The sequence below is a fragment of the Macaca fascicularis genome, chromosome 18 (genome assembly GCF_037993035.2).
Source record: "Macaca fascicularis isolate 582-1 chromosome 18, T2T-MFA8v1.1".
In the NCBI taxonomy this organism is placed as follows: domain Eukaryota; kingdom Metazoa; phylum Chordata; class Mammalia; order Primates; family Cercopithecidae; genus Macaca; species Macaca fascicularis.
Genome location: NC_088392.1, coordinates 10,822,961 through 10,848,219, shown reverse-complemented (window position 1 = coordinate 10,848,219; position 25,259 = coordinate 10,822,961). Strand labels below are relative to the sequence as shown.

At 37.7% G+C, this 25,259-nt stretch overlaps 1 protein-coding gene across 1 annotated transcript in view; it reads left to right on the top strand.

Annotated features, from left to right (window-relative positions):
* The window catches only part of DOK6 (docking protein 6), a 436,008-nt gene extending 412,298 nt beyond the window's left edge, over positions 1 to 23,710 (top strand). The window contains exon 8 of the mRNA XM_005586482.5: positions 16,350 to 23,710. Within this exon, the coding sequence (XP_005586539.1) occupies positions 16,350 to 16,489 (140 nt within the window). The 3' untranslated portion in view covers positions 16,490 to 23,710. The remainder of the gene's footprint in view (positions 1 to 16,349) is intronic.
* Positions 23,711 to 25,259: the final 1,549 nt, after the last annotated feature.

The window sequence follows — 25,259 nt, the reverse complement described above, 5'->3', positions numbered from 1 at the left end:
ATTCTGTGTACACAGGAGTGAGCTGCTGCATCCATTTTTCATAGTTTTATTCATTAATATTTACTGAGTGCCTGCTGTGTGCCTGGCATTTCACAACGCTCCAAAGACACAAAAGTAAATAAGCTTCCTCTTCTCAACTCAGTATAATCTTATAGAGGAGAGACAAAAGCAAGGAGATGAGAGATGAAATAGAGGTATGCAGAGGATGCTAACAGAGTGAAGTGGCTTCCAACTCAGGCTGGGCAGGATGGTGGGGAAGAGCGTGTAAGGCTTCCTAGATAAATTCTTAAAGAAAAAAATGGTAATTACCATGGTAGGAGTTGAAGTTCAAATGAGTGTGAGGGCGAGCCTTCCTAGTAAAGAAAGAAGCCCAAGCCACAGCTCAGAGAACCTGCTTTTTCTGGAAACTACATGTAGTTTCTAAGAGGGCCATTAGAGCAGAGGGTGTCAGGATGGTACTAGAAAGCTGAGGCTGGAGAAGCACATTTCGAACCACAGAGTCCTTAGGAGAAGGAGGTGTGTGTGTGTGTGTGTGTGTGTGTGTGTGTGTGTGTGTGTGTGTGTGTGTATTTTAAAGACGAAGGAATTAATTGTGAAGCAGGGGTATTCTCCATTCTCTCGTATCAGCATCTTCCTGGTGCCTTCCTTCTATGACTCGGTACTTTTAGCTCCCACGAGACCTGTTTGAGTTGCTTCACTCATCTCTATCAAGGTTCTTCTATGATCATTTCATAGGATTTATATTTGGAAGGAGCTGTCTACAAAAAAAAAAAAAGAAAATAGCATTTACTCTAAAAATACATTTGCACAAGTCAGAAACTTACATGATTGAAGATCAAAAGTTATAATCAATTAGATGATGCTAGCAACCTGAGCTATGTGTGGTGTGTGTTCCAAAAAAAGCAAACAGAAACTTACATCAGATAGCCTTGTTATACTAGTTATTTTTCTTAAAAAAAAAATTATTTTTTTTGAGACAGGGTCTCCCTCTGTTGCCCAGGCTGGAGTGCAGTGGTGTGATCTCAGCTCACTACAGCCTCAACCTCCTCCTGGGCTCAAGCAATCCTCCTGCCTGAGCTTCCCAAGTAGCTGAGACCAAGGCATATGCCACCATGCCAACTAATTTTTGTATTTTTTGTAGAGGTGAGGTCTCACCATGTTGCCCAGGCTGGTTTCAAACTCCTGAACTCAAGCGATCCTCCCACCTTGGCCTCCCAAAGTGCTAGGATTACAGGTGATAGCCACTGCACCCAGTGTCCTTTAAATTTTTTAACAAAAATAGTTTATGAACCACTTCAAACCCATTCACTGTCATGACCCCTTCTGAATCCAGGCTGAAGTGTTAATGAACACCCAAATGGTAGTTAATAAAGGAGACTGGTACCGCTGTGTCCTGAGAAAGCCACTTTAAATTGAGGCTCTGCAGGACTGAATGAAGTTAAGACTGAGAGGAGTTATACCCAGGGTATGGTTCTTTTAATCTTAGTCTTGAAAAATTACAAATGACCATTCATTTCAACTTCAACTGCTTTTGTACTTAGAAAAATCTCAAAATTCAAACTATTTTCCTAAATTTCTTTCTAGTGTTATTTAATGCTTATCTATTTCCTTATTTTTTCAAATTTGATAGAGGTATAAAGACTTGCATGCAGGCTTAGAGATAAAAAGACTCAAACAAACATAAACTGTTTCTGTCTTTTGATTTAAGATTTAGAAAAACTTAATTTATATGATTTACCAGTTTGCAGTAAGTCAGTGTTAATTATGTAAACATACATGGTTTGCATTAAAATACTCTTATCTTCTGCAGTAGTGAGAGCACAGGGTGAATTTAGGAACATTAGCCAACCCATTGTCATTGATGTAATCCAAGAACATTGCAAATGGTTTATCAATCATAACTTCTATTCAAGATTTAACTTTCTATTCTATTAAATGGTTATTACTCATAAAACAAAACAGAAACACTGTTTCTGACTTTCACAATTATGAAATGAGAGTAAAACATAAAGAGATAAATGTTTTTGGAAAAAATATTCTCATAGTCAAGTACATACGAAATACAAATAATTCCGATTATGCTGTGCTCTTTTGAAAATCTTGTAACTGTGTGGCATTAAAAGAAAAGCATGATGCTTGCCTTGCACCTTTGCCTGTAAAATATGCTTTTATTTGCAAAATATTGTCCTTTTCCCCAGCCGTTGTGCTGTGTGACAGTGTTAACCTTTGGGGGTCAGTGAAGAGTTTTGAGCTGGTAGCCTGAGTTCCACCGTTACTGTATGTGTACTTCAGTGTCCTCATCTAAGAATGAGAATAAGAGCACCTCTCCTATAGGCCTATCAGGTAGATTAAGTAAATTGACATAAATGGGACGTCTGACACTGTTAGTGCTCACTAAGCTTTCAGTATTGTCATGAGCCCAGCACTCTGCTACTTGATATGTGATTGTATTTGACCCAAAGTAAGCTGGTAAGTGCTAGGACCGGCCATGGCCTCTATACTCTCAGCCTTTTCCCTATCCTGCAGGTTTTCAGTTCCATCAGAACATGGACCAGAATATTGTAAAGTAGCAGTTATTCTAAACATACATTTTTTTAGCCAAAACCATTAGTATTTAATATGAAAAATCATAAAAATATATCCCAAATATATTCTTCCAAATAATTAAAAATTAAAGACTAATAAGGGGTTAAGATGACAATTTTTATTGTTGCCCGCTGGTAGAGTGGTACCATGGCTAATAAGAGTTGCTAAACCCATCTAGAAAAGTGTTCTCCTAAAACATTAGGAATGTCAAGAAAATTCCTTCTTTCTCCTACAATCTTGACTCCATTTTCATGAATCTCAGATCTTACTTTCTATTGGGATGGTTACAATACAGTAGAAATATATTGCAATATCCAGTCCAGGAGGTGTGACTAACTAGAAAATTGTTCAGATTTCAGATTTCTAGGCTCTGAAATTATTACATGGTTTATTCATTGTATAATTCAGACCTTAGAATCATGAACTTAACTGCAATAAATAATTATAGATTTTTCTCAGTAAGAATAAACTTTCTCAATTCCCTACCATCCCCAATCCTTCTGGCCCCATTGTTATATAGATCTATGTCCGCAATTCTCAGCTCTCCTATTGGATGCTGGAGGATTACTAATTTGCTGCAGAAAATGGAGAATTGTTACTAAACCTTGGGAAATGCAAATAAAACCAGAAGCTTCTTTTTATCTCTGTAACTAGTCTTGCATTAAAAAAATGTTTGATCGCCGGGCGCGGTGGCTCAGGCCTGTAATCCCAGCACTTTGGGAGGCCGAGATGGGCGGATCACGAGGTCAGGAGATCGAGACCATCCTGGCTAACACGGTGAAACCCCGTCTCTACTACAAAATACAAAAAACTAGCCGGGCGAGGTGGCGGGCACCCATAGTCCCAGCTACTTGTGAGGCTGAGGCAGGAGAATGGCGGGAACCCGGGAGGCAGAGCTTGCAGTGAGCTGAGATCCGGCCACTGCACTCCAGCCTGAGCGACAGAACGACACTCCGTCTCAAAAAAAAAAAAAAAAGAAAATGTTTGATCTAGGGATAAATTGTTACCCATCCGATATAGTATGGGGGAAACAGAGTTGCAAACAGCTACTTGGTAGTCCCATTGAGTGAGCTTCCAAACCATAAATCTAATCCAATCACTCACTTTCTTAAAATCATTCAAAAGCTTCCTATCACCTATTAGAAAGAATTATCCAATCTGTTTGGTAGAGTATAACAAACTTTCCATGACTGGTTCCCTCTCCATTCCCAATCTCATCTGCTACTACTTGCCATTTGGATTTGGGCCTAATTCATAATGGTGAAACATAAAAAGTTTTAAAGCCATGACCATTTGGGCATTGTCGCCTTATAAGAGTGACAAAGGGAATATTTACAAATATAAAAAGTCAAAATTTTGTTCCTGATGATCCGAATGCTTCCCAGATCTCTGAAAAATATCTAATCAGTTATCAGAAAGAAAAGCCCTAGGCAAACTTCTTCTTTAGTAATTCATTTTGATAATTATATATTAAACTTCTAGAAAGTAAGATGAAAATTCAGATCTTTATCAAGTTAAGCAAATTTTTTAACACATCTCGTTGAAGTCATTTCAGAAGTCCTTGGACTAAATGCAAGCTTAACCTTGTATCCGCCACAGAATAAAACTGAGCTATATTATATGAATGCCTGATAGTAAATTTTAAATAATTTCATGATGTTTCCCATGTGTAGTCTGAACTTTCTGCATACTGACTCCTCTGTAAATGTATGTAACATTCAAAATTTCTTTTGTAACAAATCTCATCTATGAAAATAGACGAGATTAGAAAAGCACCAGATCAGTACAGCACTTGAATATGTAATTAAGAAATGATCCAGAAAAAGAGAGGTGGAAAAGAGGGAGAGAAAACGGAGAAATGGAAGGAAATAATTAACAAGAAATTATTTTAATAATTCTAAATATTTCTTGGAAATAAGAGACTTTGGTTCCTTAATTAAAAAAAAAATACAGCTTTTCATCATGAAGCTTAAAACACTGGAAACAGCAGTTTTTAAAAATTCTAAACAGGATAAAACCTAACTCTATTGTAATATACTATTCTGTACCATTATGTACTAACTCATTTAATACATGATTCTGTTAGTAGAAACTATCATGATTGCCATTGTACAGCTGAGGAACTTGAGAAAAAGAGTAAAGAACTTTCTGGATGTCACCCAGCTAGTAAGTAGTGGAGCTGGAAGTCAAACCAAGTAGTCTTCTTTTAGAGTTTATCCTATTAGCCATTACACAATACAGGAATCCTTAATTTAGGGTGAGAACCATGATAAATTCCCAATGAATTAAAGAGCTAAAGTTAGAAGAAATGTATGAAAGATTAAGAAGAAAGTAGGAGAAAACATTTTAATATTACTGCAATGAAGAAAGACTTGTTATCAAGACACAAAACCTAGAAAACACAAAGACAGATTTGACCACAAAAAATTAAATACTTTATGTAGGGAAAAAAAGAAATTAACTAAACAATGAGATGCAATTTTTTGTATTCAACTTGGAAAAATTTTTAAAAATCTAATAATATTCATATCTTTCTAATGTTAAGAAAGTACTTTTATATCCATTAGGTGGGAATGTAAATTAGTGCAATGCAGTTTGACAGTTTATATCAGAAACCTAGTGCCATATAACAGCCATTAAATTAAAAAATAATTTTTTGACAATTTGAAGAATCAGAAATTGCATGTCATATTTAATCATTGTATGTAATTTTAAGCCAAATTATATAATTTCACAAACAAGTGCAAATACCTCCCAGAGTAAAGGCCAAGAAAATAATTGTTCTAACGTCCAAACCCACTAAGTTGTATTACATTAATTATGTTCAGTTTTTGTTACCAATTATACCTCAATGAAGCTAGAAGAAGAAAAAATCCCTAGAAAAAGATGTCATGAATTAATGTCTCCTGATTCATTTTGATTTTTATCTTGTTATAGACTGACTTTATCCCCCCAAAAATACATAGGTTGACTCCCCAAACCCACATATGACTGTATTTAAAGATATTTAAAGAGATAAGTAAGGTAAAATGAGGTCATATGGGTAGAACCTCATCTGATACAACTGGTGTTCTTATAAGAAAAGGAAACTAGGACACCGACATGCTCACACACAGAGGAAAGGCCATGTGAGGACACAAGATGGCCATCTGCAAACCAAGGAAAGAGGCCTCAGAAGAAAGCAACTCTGCCAACACCTTGATCTTGGACTTTCTGCCTATAAAACTTCAAGAAAACAATTGTGGCTGAAGCTACACAATCTGTGGTGTTTTATTATGGCAGCCCCAGCAGACTAAGACATAGCTTTACTTGTTTGAATTGAATTGTTTTTGTTCTTGAGCAACACACTTCATGATTTTGAAGGTACATGAACCAAGTCTTAATGCATTGACTTGTGAAAATTGATATTACTTCTTCTCTGAAGCTGTGCTGTATCCTAAAGTGACCGATGTGTTTAAAGGGCTTCTATAAGGAAAAGTAGAACATGTTAAGGGCAATGCTTTGGCTTCTGTTTCCAGGAAACCTAGGTCTGACTTCTTCTGCACTCTCCAGCTTGGCAAGTTGTTAAATACCTCTGGGCTTCCATTTTTTTTTCCACATGTAAAGCGAAGATATGTGTATGAGTAAAGGTTTTCCAGAGAAATACAACCAGTAGGATACATATAGATGTATAAGAGGAGATCTATCATGGGAATTGGCTCGCCTTATTTGGAGGCCAAGAAGTTCCATGATCTGCCATCTGCAAGCTGGAGACCTGAAGTAGTGTGATGCAGTCCAAGTCTGAAGGCCTGAGAACCAGGAAAGCCAATGGTGTGAATCCCATAGTCTAAAGGCCCAGAGCTCTGATGTCTGAGGGCAGAAGAAGATGGATGTTTCAGCTCAAACAGTGAGAAATGTGCCATTCCTCCTTTTTCTGTTCTATCCAAATGGACTGGATGATGCCCACCCATATTGGTGAGGGCAGATTTTCTTTACTTAGTCTACTGATTCAGGTGCTAACCTCCCCTCAAATACCTACACAGACACACTCAGAAATAATGTTTCACCAGCTATCTGGGCATTCTTTAACCACTTCCTGTTGACACATAAAAGCCATCATAATATGCAATCTCACTGTACAGAGTTGATACGAGGATTTTTAAAAATATGATTTCTAAGGTACTTTGTACTGGATCTACATGAAATATATGCTCAGCGAACAGTGGTTATTATATTATGGCTTTTCTACATCACTGTCTTTATGGATTAAAACCATTGATCTTCATTCCCCATTTCTCAAATGTGCTGAACATGAGCCTGAACACCCCTAACAAATCTATTTAAGGTCACGAAGCTGAGACCCTGAGATCTCCAGAGGAATTTCAGAAGCACTCTAGGAGAGCACAATGATCAAATCATAACCATAATAGTCTGGTTTTACTTATAATTAAAACAAATTGAATAAAATTCAGATACAGTTTATAGAAAAGATGTTGGCAATAAGTCCTAGTATTTCTAAGCATAATTAATGTATGGTATGTTGATTTTGTATCCTGCAACTTTAGTAAATTTGTGTATCACCTCTAAGAGTTTTTTGGTGGAGTCTTTAGATTTTTCTAAATATAAGATCATAACACCTTCAAACTAGGATAATTTGACTTCTTTTACAACTTGGATGCCCTTTCTTTCTTTTGCATAACTGCTCTGACTAGGACTTCTAGTACTATGTTGAATAAAAGTGGTAAAAGTGGGCATTCTTGTTTTGTTCTAGTTCTTAGTGGAAAGGCTTTCAATTTTTCCCCATTCCGTATGATATTAGCTGTGGGTTTGTCAAAAATAGCCCTTATTCGGTTGAGAGATGTTCCCTTTATACCCAATTCATTGAGGGTTTTTATAATGAAGGGATGTGGAATTTTATCAAGTGCTTCTATAGCATCTATTAAAATGATCATGTAGTTTTAGTTTTAGTCCTTGATTTTGTTGATGTAATGTATCATGTTTACTGATTGTTAAACCATCCTTGCATCCTGAGGAGGAATCCCACTTGATTAAGGTGAATGATCTCTTTAATGTGTTGTTTAATTCTATTTGCTACCATTTTGTTGAGAATTTTGAATCTATGTTCATCAGAGATATTGGCCTGTAGTTTTCTTTTTTTCTATCTTTGTCTAGTTTTAGTATCAGAGTCATACTTGCCTCATAGAGTAGGTTTGGAAGTATTATCTCCTCTTCAATTTTTTTAAATAGTTTGAGTAAAACTGGTATTAGTTCTTTACATATTAGGCAAAAGTTAGCAGTGATTCCACTAGGTCCTAGGCTTTTCTTTGGTGGAAGACTTTTATTACTCCTACAATCTCATTATTCATATGGCCTGTCAGCAGTTTTTCTATACATTAACAGCAAAGAATCTGAAAAAAAAAAAACAGCAATTTCATTCACAATGGCTATGAAATATAAAGAAAACAATTTCATTTACAACAGCTATTAATACAAATATAATACAAATATAATAGAATAAATTTAATCAAAGAAGTCAAACATCTTTACAACAAGGAACACTACAAAATACTGATGAAAGAAATTGAAGAGTACAAAAAAAATGGAAAGATATTCCATGTTCATGGATTGGAAGAATAAATATTGTTAAAATGTCCATACTACCCAAAGCAATCTACAGATTTGAAACAATCCCTATCAAAATACCAATAACATTCTTCACAGAAGTAGAAAAGACAATTCTAAAATTCACATGGTACCACAAAAGACCCCAAATAACTAAAGATATCCTGAGAAAAAGAACAAAGCTTGGAGACATCACACTATCCAATTTCAAATTAAACTACAGTGATGTAGTAACCAAAACAGCATGGCACTGGCAAAAACAGAAACACAGAACAATGGAAAGAGCTGAGAACCCAGACATAAATACACGCGCTTAACAGCCAACTCGTTTTTAACAAAGATGCTGACAGCATGCCTCAAAGAAAGGACAGTCTGCTTAATAAGTGGTGCCAAGAAAATGGTTATTTATACACAGAATTAAACTAGATTCCCATCTTTCACCACATATAAAACTCAAAGTGGAGTAAAGATTTAAATGTAATACCTGAAACTTGAGACGATTGAAAGAAAATATTGGGGAAATGCTACAGGACATTTAGTCTGGACAAAGATTTTGGGGAGTAAGACCACAAAAGTACAGGAAACAAAAGCAAAGTAGACACATGGTATTATATCATGCTAAAAAGCTTCTGCACAGCAAAGGGAAAAAAAGCTAACAAATCGATGAGACGACGTAAAGAATGGGAGAAGATATTCCTAAACGATTGATTTGAGTAAGAATTAATAACCAGAATATATAAATAATTTAAATATATATATGTGTGTGTGTGTATATATATATATATACAAGCTCAACATAACAAATCATTAGAGAAATGCAGATCACAACTACAATGGGATATCATCTCACCCCACTTAGACTGTTATTATCAAAAAGACAAAAAAATAACAAATGCCGTCAAGGATGTGGAAAAGGGGAACGCTCACATAGTGTTGGTGGGAATGTTAAGTGGTACAGCTATTATGGAAAATAAAATGGAGATTTCTCAAAAAAACCAAAAGTAAAACTGTCATATGATCCAGCAATCCCATTCTAGGTACATATCCAAGAGAAAGGAAATTAGTATGTCAAAGAGATATTTGCATTACCATGTTTATTGCAGCACCATTTACAATAGCCAAGATATAGAATCAACCTATGTCCATAAACAGATGAATGGATAAAGAAAATGTGGTACATATATATGATGGAATGCTATTCAGCCATAAGAAAGAATGAGATCCTGTCATTTCCAGTGACATGGATGGAACTAGGGTCATTATGTTAAGTGAAATAAGCCAGGCACAAAAAGACAACTATTACACGTTCTCACTCATGTGAGAGCTGAAAAAGTGGATCTCATGGAGATAGAGAGTAGAATGGTGGTTTCTAGAGGTTGGGAAGGGAAAGGGGAAGGAGGAGATGAAGGGAAGTTAGTTAATGGAAGCAAAAATACAGTTAGAAGGAATAAGTTTCAATATTCCATAATATAGTAGATATTATAGTTAACAATATTTTATTGTATTTTTCAAAATAGCTGGAAGAGAACTCCAATATGTCTAACACACAAAAAGAGATAAATGTTTGAGATGATGAATATCCCAATTACCCTGACTTGATCATTACATTCTATACATGTTTCAGAACATCATGTGTTCTCTCAAAATATATGCAACTGTAATATATTAATAAAAATATACAAATATACATTTAAATAATAAGTTTATTTATTATAAGATATTGTAGAGAGCCCTGGGTTGCTTCTACTTCCGGTCTGGTTTTCACATTTACTTAACTGCCCAATTATTAGATACTCTATATATCAGTCAATTTTCACAATGCTATAAAGACATACCCAAGACTGGGTAAGTTATAGAGAGAAGAGATTTAATTGACTCAGTTTTCCATGGCTGTGGAGGCCTCAGGAAAGTTACAATCATGGCGGAAGGGGAAGAGTCACGTCTTCCATGACTACAGGCAAGAGAGAGCAAATGAACAAAACAGGAACTTGCCAAACGCTTATAAAACCATTAGATCTCATGAGAACTCACTCACTATCACAAGAACGGCATAGGGGAAACGAACCCCACAATCCAGTCACCTCCCATCAAGTCTCTCCCTCAACACCTGGGGATTACAATTCAAGATGAGATTTGGGTGAGGACATAAAGCCTAACCATATCACCATAAGAAGCTTCTGGCCCCCAATTCATTGCAGTCAGAGCCCGTGAAATAAATGGGCTCTCTTCTGTAGGCAAGTCCTTCCTTCCATTCTGTCCTCCACCCTCCATCCATGCTTACATCTGCAGCCTGCCCGCTCCTTTTTCCTCTAATGACTAGAAGCTACTTGTTAAAGGATGACAGGGTCTCCTCTGTGTCTATCTAGGCCCAACTGTTAATGCTTTGAGTCTGGGCTGCTTGTGTCCTCATCAGATGACTTTGTTACTTATTTAACACATTGTTTGTTGTTTTGTTTTGTTGTTTATAGGGACAATATCCTTCTATCTACCCCAGATTCTAACAAAGTAATAAAACACATACGTTCAAACTGTTAAATAGCTTTACCAGGCTTACTGTCTTTTACTAATTAATACTGCAAATTTTATGCTTTGGGATCTTTCTGACTTTCTACAAAAACAATTTCCTTCATAGTGTATATCAAGAATAAAATCGGTGTTATTAAGATAAAAATTCAGACGTTAGCCAAAAGGGAACCCTTGTTGGTAACTGTGTGTCAGCAACAACGCATTTCTTAATTCCTCAGGAAGGAGAAGATACTCACTATGTGCTGTCAGTCTCGATTTTTTCTTCCATTCATAATGTGAATCTTTGGTTTTGCATTTCAATTTGATTGTTGTTTTCTTTTTTTTCTTTTTTTTTTTTTTTGAGACAGAGTCTTGCTCTGTCGCCCAGGCTGGAGTGCAGTGGCCGGATCTCGGCTCACTGCAAGCTCCGCCTCCCGGGTTTACGCCGTTCTCCTGCCTCAGCCTCCCGAGTAGCTGGGACTACAGGCGCCCGCCACCTCGCCCGGCTAGTTTTTTTTTTTTTTTGTATTTTTTAGTAGAGACGGGGTTTCACTGTGTTACCCAGGATGATCTTGATCTCCTGACCTCGTGATCCGCCCGTCTCGGCCTCCCAAAGTGCTGGGATTACAGGCTTGAGCCACCGCGCCCGGCCGATTGTTGTTTTCTACTGAATTTGTACTCCTTCTAGTTCATTACTAGTTTGGATTTTTATGATACAGCAGAGAAACTTCTTTTTAAGACTAGAGTGGTTTTGTTTTTATTGTGTGATAGTCATGAGTTCCTGGAATTAGAGAGAGGGTCATATAATTTTGGCAGAATAAAGCGAATTTTTTAAATGGTCTCTGTAGCCAATATATTTTCTTATTTATGGAATGGGACTACATTTCCAGGGCATGTATACATACCCTAGTGAGAAATTGGTGGGTAGTGGTGGTACGAGTGTCATTTCAGAGTATACTTGAACTACGAGATAAATGTGATATTTTTTTTCCCCCAGATTGTCAACATTACCTAGATATATGGGTAGAAAATAGTATTTTCTATTAAAACAAACATGAATACACAATAGATTAGTAAAGGTAAGAGGACTTTTAAAATAAGCCAATAACCATTAACAATTTTATTGCTTTTAAATTGTAGCATCCCTCAGATTCCAAAGGTACATATTGGCCTTATTTGTCTTTAGTGGGTGATCTGGAGGAAAAGTTTAGGAAACATTTAACTAGAGTCCTTGTATAGTGTGATGAGCAAGTCTGTTGCATCAGGTTTTTAATTTAAGCCACAAAGTTGATTTTTATTTTGTTTTGCTTCCATCAACACTGCCTAGGGGCATAATTCAAATGAACATAGAAAATGCTTAATTATTTCTCTCTTTTATTCTCATACTCGTTGTTGCCAAAATCAGACAGCATTTACAAAACCTTCACATATAGAGTACTGACTGAGGTATGCTATTTTTGTAATATGTATTAAATAGCATCATTTGTGAATTATCTGTAAAGAAATGGTTGCAGTAAGAAAAATATTTCTAATTAGACTAGAAATTCTTCACAGAAGAGGTGAAGAAAGCGATGCTGACCTTGAGGGGGAAAATATTCTAAGTATGTCATAGTGAATGTCTTAGTCTTTTTTGTGTTGCTATAACAGAATGCCACAGACTAGGTAATTAATAAGAAAAGAAATGTATTTATTACAGTTCTGGAGACCGGGAAGTCCAATACTGAGGGGCCCACCTCTAGTGAGGTCCTTCTTCTTGCATCATCCTATGGTGGAAGGCTGAGGGGCAAGACAGGATTGAAACAGCAAGAAGGAGCAGAACTCACTTTTATAGCAAAGCCAATTCTGTGATAACCCACTTCTGTGGCAATGAAATTAATATATTCATGATGATAGAGCCCTCATGACCTAATTACCTCTTATTAGTCCCCACTGCCCAACACTGTTGCATTGAAAATTAAGCTCTCAACACATGAACTTTGGAGGACAAATTTGAACCATACTAGTGAGGGACAGCATATTGAGATGGTGGAGAAAGCATAGGTGTTCAGCAAAAAAAAAAAAAAAAAAAAAAAAAAGTGCGAGAATATCACCCCTTTAGTGCAGGAAAAAAAATTAACATTTATTGCATATCTATCATACTAGGTGTCTCCTATATGTTGTTTCATTTAAATCCTGAAAATACCTTGAGAAACTATATTTTCCCCATGCAGAAAAAATGAGGCTCCAAGGCATGGAAGAACTCAAGTCTGTCTGTTTCAAAAGCCCATGGCAGTGGGGGAGTTTGCACACTGTGCAGGGGAAGTTATTTGTGATTATTGAAGTGATGTGTACAGTTTTATAACTTGCTCTTCTAAGCCCCGTTGGCTGTCTTCTGTGACCCTACATAGCACTGGCTGTATGGATTCTCGATTTGATGTTTATTGTCTGTCTTTGACCATCGTTCAGAACAGCATGTGTACTCTAGAAGTCATGCTTCCATACTTTGTCTTTCCCGTGGAGCCTTGAATTATTTTAATAGATGAGTGTTAATATTAATTGCATGACTGACTTTTTACATCTAAGATTCTAGGATTTAAAAAACCGTGTTAATAGGCAAAGTCTATTTTGAATTTTCAACTTAAGCTTCAGTTCTCAGCCCACAAGTAGTGTGAATTAAAGATGCTTCAGCATTTGTTCTCTTTCAGATATGTCTAAAACTTTAAAAAAATGTAACAGGATAAAACCAAGGCCAGGAGCATGATCTTAATATTAGACTTTCTAGCTGTCTTATGCTGATAAATGCCAGTATCTCCAATTACAGAAACTATGAATTATCATGTAGAGTCAATGGTAAGATGAGAAAAAATCATCCAAACTTTTAAGTGCTTTTTCCCATATCAGCTTAGTGTATCAGAACTTTGTCATTTCATCATGCCAAAATGCCACCTCCTTAGGGAGCCTTTGCTGACCTCCCTAGTTGCCAATCCTGCTTGGAGTCTACCATGACATGGTGGCAGCACTTAGCATGGATTAACTCATTGATTTAATACTCAAAAGGATTATAGAAGCTAAGTGCCACTATATCATCCAGAATTTTTAGACAAGGAAACTGAGAAACCAAGAGATGAAGTAATTCCATTAAGATGGGTTACAGGCTAGGAAGTAGCAGAGGCAACATATATACCTGGTATTCTAGCTCCAGAGATCCTACCTCTAACCTCTAACCACTCCCTTAAACCTCCCCAGCCCCTCCTCTAGAGTCCCCCCCTGCTCCTCCCCCTTCCCTAATCCCTTCACTAGCTGCTCCCCTAACTCATCGCCTAGTTCCTCCCCTAACTCCTCCTGCAGCCCCTCCCCTAGTTCCTTTCATGACTGCTTCTTTCCCTAGCCCCTCCATTAGCTCCTCTTTCCCTAGCCCCTACCTTAGCTCCTTCCCTAGTCCCTCTAACTCCTCCCTAAGCCTCACCCCTAGATTCTCCCCTAACTCCTCCCCTAGCCCCACTCCTAGTCTCTCCCTAGCTCCACTCCTAGTCTTTCCCTAACTCCTCCTCTAGCTCCTCCCCATCCCCTCCCGTATCCCTCCCCAACCCCTCCTCTAGTCTCTCCCTAGTTCTTCCAGTCTCTCCCTAAGTCCTCCCCTAGCTTCTCCCCAGTCTCATCTCCTTAGCTCCTCCCCTAGTCTCTCGCTACCTCTTCTAACCCCTCCCCTAGTCTCTCCCTAGCCCCTCCCATAACTCCTCCTTTAGCCCCTCCCCTAGTCTATCCCATAACTCCTGCCCAGTCTCTCCCTAGCCCCTTCCCCTGGTCCCACCCCTAACTCCTCTCCTAGCTTCTTCCCTAATCACTACCTTAACCCATCCTTGAACCCTCTGACTCCTCCCCTCCCCTGCCCTGCTTCATTTTTCCTTCGCTACATCATCAGGGTCTTGCTGAAATTAAAAAACTTGATGAGGAGGCTGCTTAAAGAGCTGGGGGAACCGATGAGAAAATGCGGGCATGCGCAACAGCAGGAAGCATCACTACCCTCAGGCCTGCAAGCCAGGCGAGGAGTGCAGGGCAGGCTCCTAGGAAAAAGGGAAGGGAGGGACTAGTAGAACCTCCAGGCGCTGTGGGGCAGAAAGCTCTGGAAACTCAGAGGACTGGCTCCGGCAGAGCCAGGGGTGTGGGGCAGGAGGTGCGAGGGAAAAGCCCCTCTTTTTGATCCACTCTTGGTGAGCCTGGTGCGCTTTCCTTGATGTGGGCAGCAACAGAATCCAAGACATCGTGAATCTAAAATAACTTTTTTTTTAATGCAAGATTTTTCTCCCAGTATTTTGCCGTTTAAGTGTTTCTACCACTAAGTGGTTAAGTGGTTCCGTTTTAATTAGCCTTTTACTACCCAGTTCATGTGCGTTTCCTCCCTGCATACCAAGCTTCCCACACTGAGAGAGTATTTTCCACGTCGCCAAACACACCTGGCAATAAAACAGGCTTAAAGCGAGTGACATTGCCAAGGACAGAGCCACCTGAGGAGCCTGACACAGAGATGGTCGGTGCTCAGCGTTAACAGATTGTCTTCTCTGTGTTCCTCGTCCAAGCGATCGGATAACACACAAATCAGACTCAGCACAGCCCCTTCTTTGGGTAAAACAAACTCTGAAAGAGCGTGACTTACTACATCTATTTTTCTTCTCCCGCTAAGCTCATCCATTAGATACAAATCATTCTCAAGTATGAAGAATAATTGCTGGCTTAAAAAGGATGAGGGGGAAAAAAACAAATAAAGATGAGGAAACTACTGGAAAGTTCATCGGAAGCCTTAGTTAGCATGCATGCTTTTCTCTGTACTTTGTTAGCATTCTGAAAAGTTTTCGGTAATCACTTCTGTTTTTGGTTTGCGATAGACTACTTCTCATGGCAGGGGTGCAGCTGAACAACCAAAAGCATAGATAGAATTTTCTTTAAATGCATTTTGTATGGAATTTAACTTTTAGGTCATTTTGGTAACCATCGAGCTTAATTGTTTGGGTTAACCATATCATGAAGTGATTTCAGTGACGGTGACACACACCCGCTAGGATAAGTCAGAATCTCTACCTCTATCATTGTAAAAGCTTTTTTCCTGATAATTGATGGTTACTGGTTAGGGTAAAGCACAGCTTGCCCGTTCCCAGAGATTTTAAGAAAGTGTGTAATTTTCTTGTGTATGCTGAAATTGAGCATAAAGGAAAAGAAAGCAGCTTCTAGGCTCTCCATCAAAAACAGCTTTTTCTGGGGAAAAGCTTTTCTGCTTTTATTTCAAAAGCTGAAGAACAGTAGAAGGTTGAGATTCCCTAGAAAATCTACCTAGCTCTCTGGCATCCAGAATTTTTGGCAAAGTACATTTGGAGGAAATATTGAGCTCTGAATACATTTTAACTCATCAAGAATCAAGGCAACTAAATTGCTCAATTTTTACCAATTTATTTTGAGCTCAATATTGAGGATATGAAAGCTGCTGCCTTGTTTATTGTTCTTAAAAACAGAGTGACAGATTGATAGATAGACATCTGATAGATGATAGATGATTGATATAGATGATAGAAGATGATAGATGATAGGTACGTAGGTAGGTAGGTAGGTAGGTAGGTAGATAGATAGTCTATCTTTTGTGCTTCTGAATGTGTTTCTCAGTAGAGCTCTCCTTTCTTTCTCTCTAGGTCATGGGTTTGGTTCGTCAAAGATGTCTCGTGCACAGACATTTCCCAGCTACGCCCCAGAACAGAGTGAAGAGGCCCAGCAGCCGTTGTCGCGGTCCAGCAGCTATGGCTTCAGCTACAGCTCCAGCCTCATCCAATGACACACAGAGAGCCGCTGCTGACTAGAGAGACAGTCTGTCCTGGACCTGTCTGTGGGGTCATTGCACCCTCTGCCTCCTGGAAGACCAATTGCAGTACAAATTGAAATGGGTCTGCTCTAGCCCCAGTTCCATTGGAAGGTTAAAAACTGGAGTTCTGCTTCCTTGATTCAGTGGCTAAGTCCTTTATTTATTGAATTTCTTTGGGGGAATCTATGTTTTACATGAATAGAATCCAAATCATATGAACAGTTATTTAAATAAAACTCTTTGGGTCTGACAGTAGCAGAAGCCTCAGCACTGGGAAGAGTTGCCCACGTTGGGGTATGCCTGGGTGGCGGGCACCTCTCATCTCACAGCGCAGTCCTCCCATCTCAGCACAGGGTCTGTCCTTAGACATAGTGGTGACCCTCCACAAGCTCTGTGGCTTTTAAAGTTTTGACAGGGACAAATACAGTAAGCTCTACAAATGACATCATAGCTGCATATAAATAAACCCAGTGACAATTAAAGGAACATGAAATTCAGAACACACTATTAAGCAGGGCCCTGTAGCTCTACTCGTGTGTGTGTGCGTGTGTGTGTGTGTAGACAAATATGGATATTGCTATATCCATCTATATATAACAAGTATATATCAAACATGTGCTGAGGGTGACAGGATATGCTCACTTAAATTGTTGAAAACCATAATTTGGTGCATTAAAATTAAGATTGTTATGTTGAATAGCTATTTTAAAAATAGTGCTGTAAAAAAAAAAAAGGCTTCTTATTAGCAAAAGTATATGTAATCCAGTCTGTTCCCATGACAAGTGTAAGCAAAAATGTGAGAAGGGGAACATTCGGAAGCAAAAGAACCAGTCTAGCTGTCCTACACGTCATGTCATACACTGTCTTTCTGGTGAGTGTTTCCTTGTTGTTGACAATGTTACTCCCTTTGGCCATCCACCTGAGCTACGTGAGGAGGTTTCCGTGTGAATACTGATCAGCTTCCATTTAACCTTGAGAGAAAAGAGAGGTTCTAAATGAAAAACTCTTTAGGAAAGAAATAACACACCTAAAAAGAACTCAGCTATTTTGCAATAAAGAGAAGAACAAAATGGGCACAGGATTGTGAATACCAATATTTAAAATGTCATAGATGCTGTTCTCAGAAAACCACTGGGGGCTTATTATTTACTGTGTAACCAGAACTTGCAGGGCTTGATTTTTTTCTTTTACTGGACACAGGTTGTCTGAGATTATAAGAAATGGATCAAATATAATTTTCATCATCCCTGACACTGATTACAGACCTACAGTGTTTAAAGGGAGGTAGTGATTTCCACGGAAACTGAAAGAGTTTGGCTAATTCAGGTCAACAAAGATATATTTGCCCTTAATTTTGGAGTTAAGTAAAAATAAAAATTATCCTGCCTGAATCATCTGATGCTTTGTGCCTAAGATGGTTATCTCTCAAATACTCTAGGGCGGGTTTAAAGAACAGTGAACTCGGGTCACGCAAGGTGAAAACCCAGCTTTTTTTTTTTTTCTTAATAGGAAAAATTTTTTAACTATCCAAATTAGTCTGTTGAAAGGGTGCCTTTTTTGCTAATCTCTGATGAGTGGTCTTTTCATCCCTATCCATAGCTTGACTGCAGACTGACAATTCATTTCAGTGAATTACTACCAAATAAAAGTGGTTCTGGATCCCTCCTAGATAAATGTGCACTTACGGCAACTACCTACGCTCTCCAAATCACTCCACTAGGTATGAAAACCCCATCAAGATACTAATCATAAGAGTTAATGTGGCTGCAAAAAATAATTATCCTAAGCTTTCAGGGATAAAAAGAAAATTACCCAAGTTCTCTGCACTGTGAATTTTGCTGACACAGCAGAGGAGCAGATGACTGGTTCCTACAACTGTACAGCCTTCCTTGAAATCATAGCTTTTGGGGTTAAACACTTGTGAATTTCTTTTGCACATGGCATTTGCTTTTGAAATGTCTTTAGTCAAATACACCAGAGCAACTCCCAGCTGAGACCATTTGAGCACAGTTCCTAGTGGGGCCACATTCAGAGCGAGCCTCTCGCCGGCTCACTCAGTTGAGCTGTTGCTTAGACACCACAAGTTTCTACACGGGACTTATGGGGAACGGCCCTCAGGGGTCCTGGTTCACATCTCAGCTTTATTCATGTGCTGGAAGCACAAACAGCGAGTCCAGGGAGGGATTCTGCTAATTAGAAGAGTCTGCTCTTGCATCTGTTTCTTAGGAGACAAATACCTGCATGTAATTGCTTTCAAGAACTCCATTTGATTCTGATCATTACCAATGACTATAACTGAAGGAGCACCAAAGATCAGGCATAACCTTGGTCCAGTTCATTCTGAAAATGATGTCGTAAAAAGAGAGGGTGTGAGAGAAATCTGCTTCCCAAGTTTTTAACCAGATCTCATCACAATGAGAATAATGCTGTAATCTATCTCATGGTGGAGCTTAATTCTAGCATACTCCTCCAAGTACACTCACACTTGTAGCTGAGTCAAGACTGCTAAATGAACAGATAGGAGAACTTACATTACCCTAATATACTTGACATGAAGCAGTGTTCATTGTAATAAAAATGACAAACAGATAAATCTTCTACCAAAACCAAAGATGGAGAGTCACTGTATCAGTCTCCTGGAACTTCATAAAATCAGTTTCACCGGAGCAACCAGAAGGGTCATGGATACGTACACCACTCGCTTGAGCTCATAGGTTTTTGACTGGGGATGCCTCCACACTTTGTAAGTCATTTCTCCCTTCAAAAGTTGTATGATATCTGTTAATATGTGTCCTTTTCAATGTGAGGGAGGAATTACTATGAACCAAAGATACCTTTTGGCTCCTTCTGAAAGTGACTCAGTTTGAATTCCATTCAGATTTGTACAGATAAATAGATGGTCGCCATTTCTGCAGCAGGTTGGAAGAGAACAATGATAAAGGAACCCAGTGTAAGGAATAGCAGTTCTGAAAACAGACAAAGCCTAGAGGAGGTATCCATTTCACTGAAAGATTACATGAGGGGACTTATTTTTTATTTCCCAATTTTTTCTCCTGATAATATTAATTAATTACACATGATTGACACATGACATTACACTGAAAATGCAGGAAAGTACAAAACAACTTTGATCCAATAGTTTCCCATTCTGGGGGGTGGGGGCAGAGGTAGAAAAGCAAACACATTTCACTTACGTATTGAACAAACAATAAGCACTCAGAACTATTTATGCAGGTTGCAAATATGTATGAATCAATAGGTTCTGGCCACTGCCACAATTTGAAATCAATAAAATAAGAAATATATATTTATGGTTGAGGGAAGATGCTGTTTGATAGAGCATGTGAAATCGATGGAAACATGTTTATAAAACATAAACCTCACCTTTTTCACCAAATAGAAACTAGAGAACTAGTCCTAGTATCTTGCACAATTCTTCTGTCTTCATTGGGAAATTAGGTTTGAAAATCTTTCATCACCTATAAAATGGTGAACCTCTTACACCGTCTATTCAGTATAGAAACAGTGGACTGATAAATAACTTGACATTGTTAGTAGTAGTTTCTACAGATCCAGTTTCTTGCATGTCCTATCTTTATTGTAGATATTAAAAACACATCATAAAAATTGATGTGTGCCCCTCCTTGTTTGGCCAGTATCTCAGAAAACTTTGTAAAAAAAAAGCATGGGGACCTTACTCCCTAGGTTATTTGAGCCATTTACTAAAATTGGCCATTAGTGATACAGTGAAAACAAGCTAAGGAAATGATATTCTCCTAAAAAATTATATTCCAGTTTTGAGTATTATAACAGCACAATAAGTGGGCAGTATACACCTAACGGAACTGAGATGTAGGGCTTTAACAATTCATGTTTTATTTTAAAATATTATATCGAAGACTGCACAAAGTGAAAATTATACATGTTTCTCCAATCCTGTGCTCATGTCTGTAAATACCTTGCAATTTCAAATATTTCAAATTACTTCATCAGTCATTAACTATATGATCTCCCAAACACAGCGTTCTCAAAATCGATAAAAATTTGCCACTGGATATGCATTAATAGCTGTAACAGTGGGTGACATGCCACACAAATTCAGCTTATGAAATTTATGGAGTGTGTGTTTGTAGACTATGAAATGTATGAAGTGCAGTTTCCCATGGAGAGAATAGAGAGGGAGGATGGCAACTAGTCATGAAGGCAACAATTCAGGTTAAATGCTAAAGAATACAATTAAATGTCCAGAGTAACACTTGGTCTCTACCTTTCTAACATTCTAACCCAAGGCCGGTGTCACGGACTTGGCCTTCTTCCCTGTCGCCTCATACTAAGTACGCAACTTACAGAGGACATCTGTTGCTTTATGTCTTAATGTCACTGGAGGAAGACACGACATTCCCAACAAAGATGGCATCTTTCGGCTTAGTGCAAAACGTTTAACAAGAAAGAACGTGTGACCAAGTCCCCACAGTCAAATGTGTCTTCAGGAACATGAGAATCACTTTTATATAGCCAACCTCATTTGAATTTTATCATGAACAAATTGTCGGTGAGACTGGTGGGCAGGGCTGGATCTGTGAGACGAGATCAACACTCTCTATAAACATATTTTATGTGTTGTGCATTCTCTATAAACATATTTGGAAGATTGCCCACATTTTGTCTGTGGACCTGCCACAAATCCTTACCGTCTTACTCAAGGATGTGAATCCTGTAGCATTTGTGCAATTACGCCAGCAGAGGAGGCACTAGACAGTTTATAGAGTCTTGTGGAAGTTGGGCACATTTTCCAGGCAGGTGGAATACTAGCTAGATCTAGAAGCACCCTTAAAGGTCATGTAGAATAAAGCCCCACTTTGTGTTTCCCTAAGGAGAAAACTGAACCCCATGGATGTTGTAATTTGTTTAAAGGCAAAGAAGGAGCCAAGAATCGTTTCTCATAGTTCCAGGCTCCTGGTCTAGGAATATTTCCTTGGCTCCAAGGCGTCTCCCAGTTTGACGTAGTGGGAGCTGAGAAATGCCACATGGCCTCAATAAATAAACCCTTGTACATTTAAGTGTTTTCCCAGATTTTCAGATGCCTCTACTCTTGCTGAATTCATCACCAACTCTACGAGCAGAGAGGCGTTATGGGCAATTCATTAGATTTCTGGTAGCTCGTGAATGATTGGTATAAACTTTATTTACTCATATATTGTCATCTAGTTCTTTGAAATTCAATCTTATCCTAAAGTGGTAGTCAAACTAAAAAACATTAAGTAGGTGTTTGTGTTTAGTAGTCCTACTAAGTGATCACAATCACATAGTAATTGATTATAATTTTTGGAATTTTTATCACTTTCTAGCACTTTATGGTGTCATTATTTATGGCATTTGTCCCAACTTTGTTGCATAATTGATAACATCAGGGCTACATTTTTTTTCATGTGAGCCTCAAGAAGCTTCCATTATCAACAAAAATTGGGGAAATTACTTTTTTTTTAATACCTTATACATTAGGTTTTTCCTGATAAACTTCAGTAGACAATGATTTAAATTAACTGAAGTTTAGATAAATAAGAAATATGTTAAAATTACTAAATATGAAAACCACATTATACTTGTAATTTTCAGACATTTTTCTCCTACTTTAAGATTCAAACATCTTATAAATATTAATGTTTGAAGGAGAGAGGAAAAATACATTTGTAGTAGAAATATTCCCTCTTACAATTCTGTTTAACTAGTAAGTTTGTTTTAAAGTTATCTTCCATGCCTGTTTCCCTAGTCTGAACTCCACATTCCAATTGTCAGAAGAATGAATGGATTTAAATTTTCTAATCATTATTTGGGGCCCATGTTAGCTGTTGAAACAATTAAGTTCCTCACTCTTTCCTGCTATTAGGATGATTTTAGACTGTGAGCATAAAATCAACCCTTTCTGCACTTAAATGAACATCGAATGGAGCAAGGTCTACACCCTCAGCCTGTTGCTGTGCTAATGTTAGGACTGAATTGTTATATTAATTCCCTCAAGAGACCCACAGTCTTAAAAGAGTTGCTTATTATCGGGTATCCGAAATTCAGAAACCCAAAGTCAGGCAAAGGAGGAAACTGAGATAATGATTTTATGTTTTTAAGTCACTGCAGGATTTCTCTCAAAGAAAACATCTGAAAATGGTTGAGAAAGTAGTTCCAGATCATTAACTATTTTACAGAGGGACTGAAAGCCAGGGAAAATAAAGAACAAAAGGATAGTAGTATCTTGATATTAAATATCCATCAGAAATTAACAAAATATAAGTCAATCTGTAATAATTTGAAATCAAATTCAGATTCACATGTATAGTGCATAGTTCAAGAAATAATGCTTACTCTTATAAAAATATATATATATGTATCAGTGGGTAGAGTGGGGGAGCTCCAACTTTGTTGTGAACACTGATAACAGAGTACGATTCTTTCCAGTTGGAAGATACTGTATGACTTTAGTTATAGCAAGCAGTGCATAAATGACATCAACAACTCAGGCTGCTCCCTGACATAAAAGCCAGTTCCATCTTTATTGCAGATGACAGGAGACTTTCCAAGACCTGCAGAGGCCCCCTCCACCCCAACCTTAGTGCATGCTGACACACACGCACACATATACACTCACACACACACACACACACACACATTTTTGGCTTTTGACCCACTCTGTGTGTTCCACTGAAGTTACCTTTTCCTTAATAGATCCACACAGAATTACCCCATCCTGCAAAATCCTTATCCCTATGAATCTCTAAAATATGTTAAATAATGTGTTACAGATTTGCTTTTTGTAAATCTTTATTTATTAATTTGTATATACTTTGTGAAGTCTTACACTGTACATCATCAAGGGATGTCATTTGTAGTTGGTTCAATATAATGTTTATGATCATTTTGATAAGAAATAACTTTGGACATTAGGCCCTTGTTAAGAAAAAAAAAACACCCATTATAAATTCGCTTCTGTTGGAAAATACATGATTTGGCATACTTCATTTTTAGTAACAATCTATTCCAGATAAATGATAATTTGGGGACATCTGTACTTAAAAGCTAGCTGAACTATGTTTTGGGATGAGATGCAAAGCAACAGCTGTCCCTGGAACTGAAATGTGAATTTCTGGCAGAACAGAAAATATTATAATAATGAGGCAATAATAAAATTAGGAAATTAAATTATTTTTAAATTTGTCTGTGTGATTTTTCCCCTTGGTAAAAATACATGAAATACATAATTGAAGAATTATCTTCTTCTGAAGTCATAGTTTTTATCTTAACCATCAATAAATAAACCTAATCTATTGTTAACAATGTCTTATTCATAATTCTAAAAAATTTACGAATGATATTGCTATGAGGTTGTGCACTATTAAAATTTGCTCCATCACTTAAAGGTAAAGCAGTTCAAAACTACTACTTTACATCACAACTTTGCATGATTGAGATTTTGAACAACAAAATTGATGGTTTTACCCACAAGTTATTTAATAAAGCTAACACTGTAATATTACTTGGTTTTCTTATATTTTTGTTATCATGTGATGAAATGTAACTGTAATTAAACAAAATTCTGACAATCGTATTCTGCTAATGTTTAAAATGTTACTTATTCCTTCACTTTTTAGCTTGCTATTTTGAAAATAAAGTGAAAGAAGGCCCTTTATTAAATGAAAGGTTACCGATAATTTATTATGTATTTCCAATGTTTTCCTAACTCCATCTTTTAACTGAATTTTTATTAGGTTGACTATGGTTTGAAGGAATTGTAGAATTTAATATTGAAGATGACACTAGAGATTAACACTTTTAGATATCCAGGCTGGGCACGGTGGCTCACATCTGTAATCCCAACACTTTGGGAAGCTGAGGCGAGTGGATCACTTGAGGTCAAGAGTTCGAGACCAGCCTGGCTAACATGGTGAAACCCCGTCTCTACTAAAAATACAAAAATTAGCTGGGCTTGGTGGCAGATGCCTGTAATCCCAGCTACTCAGGAGGCTGAAGCACAAGAATTGCTTGAACCTGGGAGGCGGAGGTTGCAGTAAGCTGAGATCGTGCCACTGCACTCCAGCCTGGGCGACAGAGTGAGACTCAGCCTCGAAGGAAAAAAAAAAAAAAAAAACCAGAGAGCTTAAGTGGCTTGCATAATGTCGCACAGCTAGACAACGGCTTTTCCTACAGAACTCTGCTCACTCTCTAATAACAAAAAAAAGAAAAAAGAAAAAAAGAACATCATTTGGTAGAGATTTAACTTCAAAAGTGAAATGCATGCAGCTATGACTATCATATCATGCTGTTATCAATGGCTTGTTTTATTTTTCAGCCCATAATTAAGTAGCCTTTGTCACTCAGATTTAGACCTGTCTAGAAATACACTTATAGAATCTGTTTTTCAAACTTAACCTTTAAATATTAGCTGGGCATTTCTTATGGGTTTACTAGATTAATTTGTTATGAGCATTTTTCCTTTTAGAGAATAATGCTTTTAAAGAGAGTGTGAAGCTCCAATAATATCAGAAATCAAACTGGGTGAGAGAAAAGGAATCAAGCAGTCAGTACTGTTAAAAATGCCCTTCACATTTTTAGTCCCAGCTACTCGGGAGGCTGAGGCAGGAGAATGGTGTGAACCCGGGAGGCGGAGCTTGCAGTGAGCTGAGATCCGGCCACTGCACTCCAGCCTGGGCGACAGAGCGAGACTCCGTCTCAAAAAAAAAAAAAAAAAAAAAAA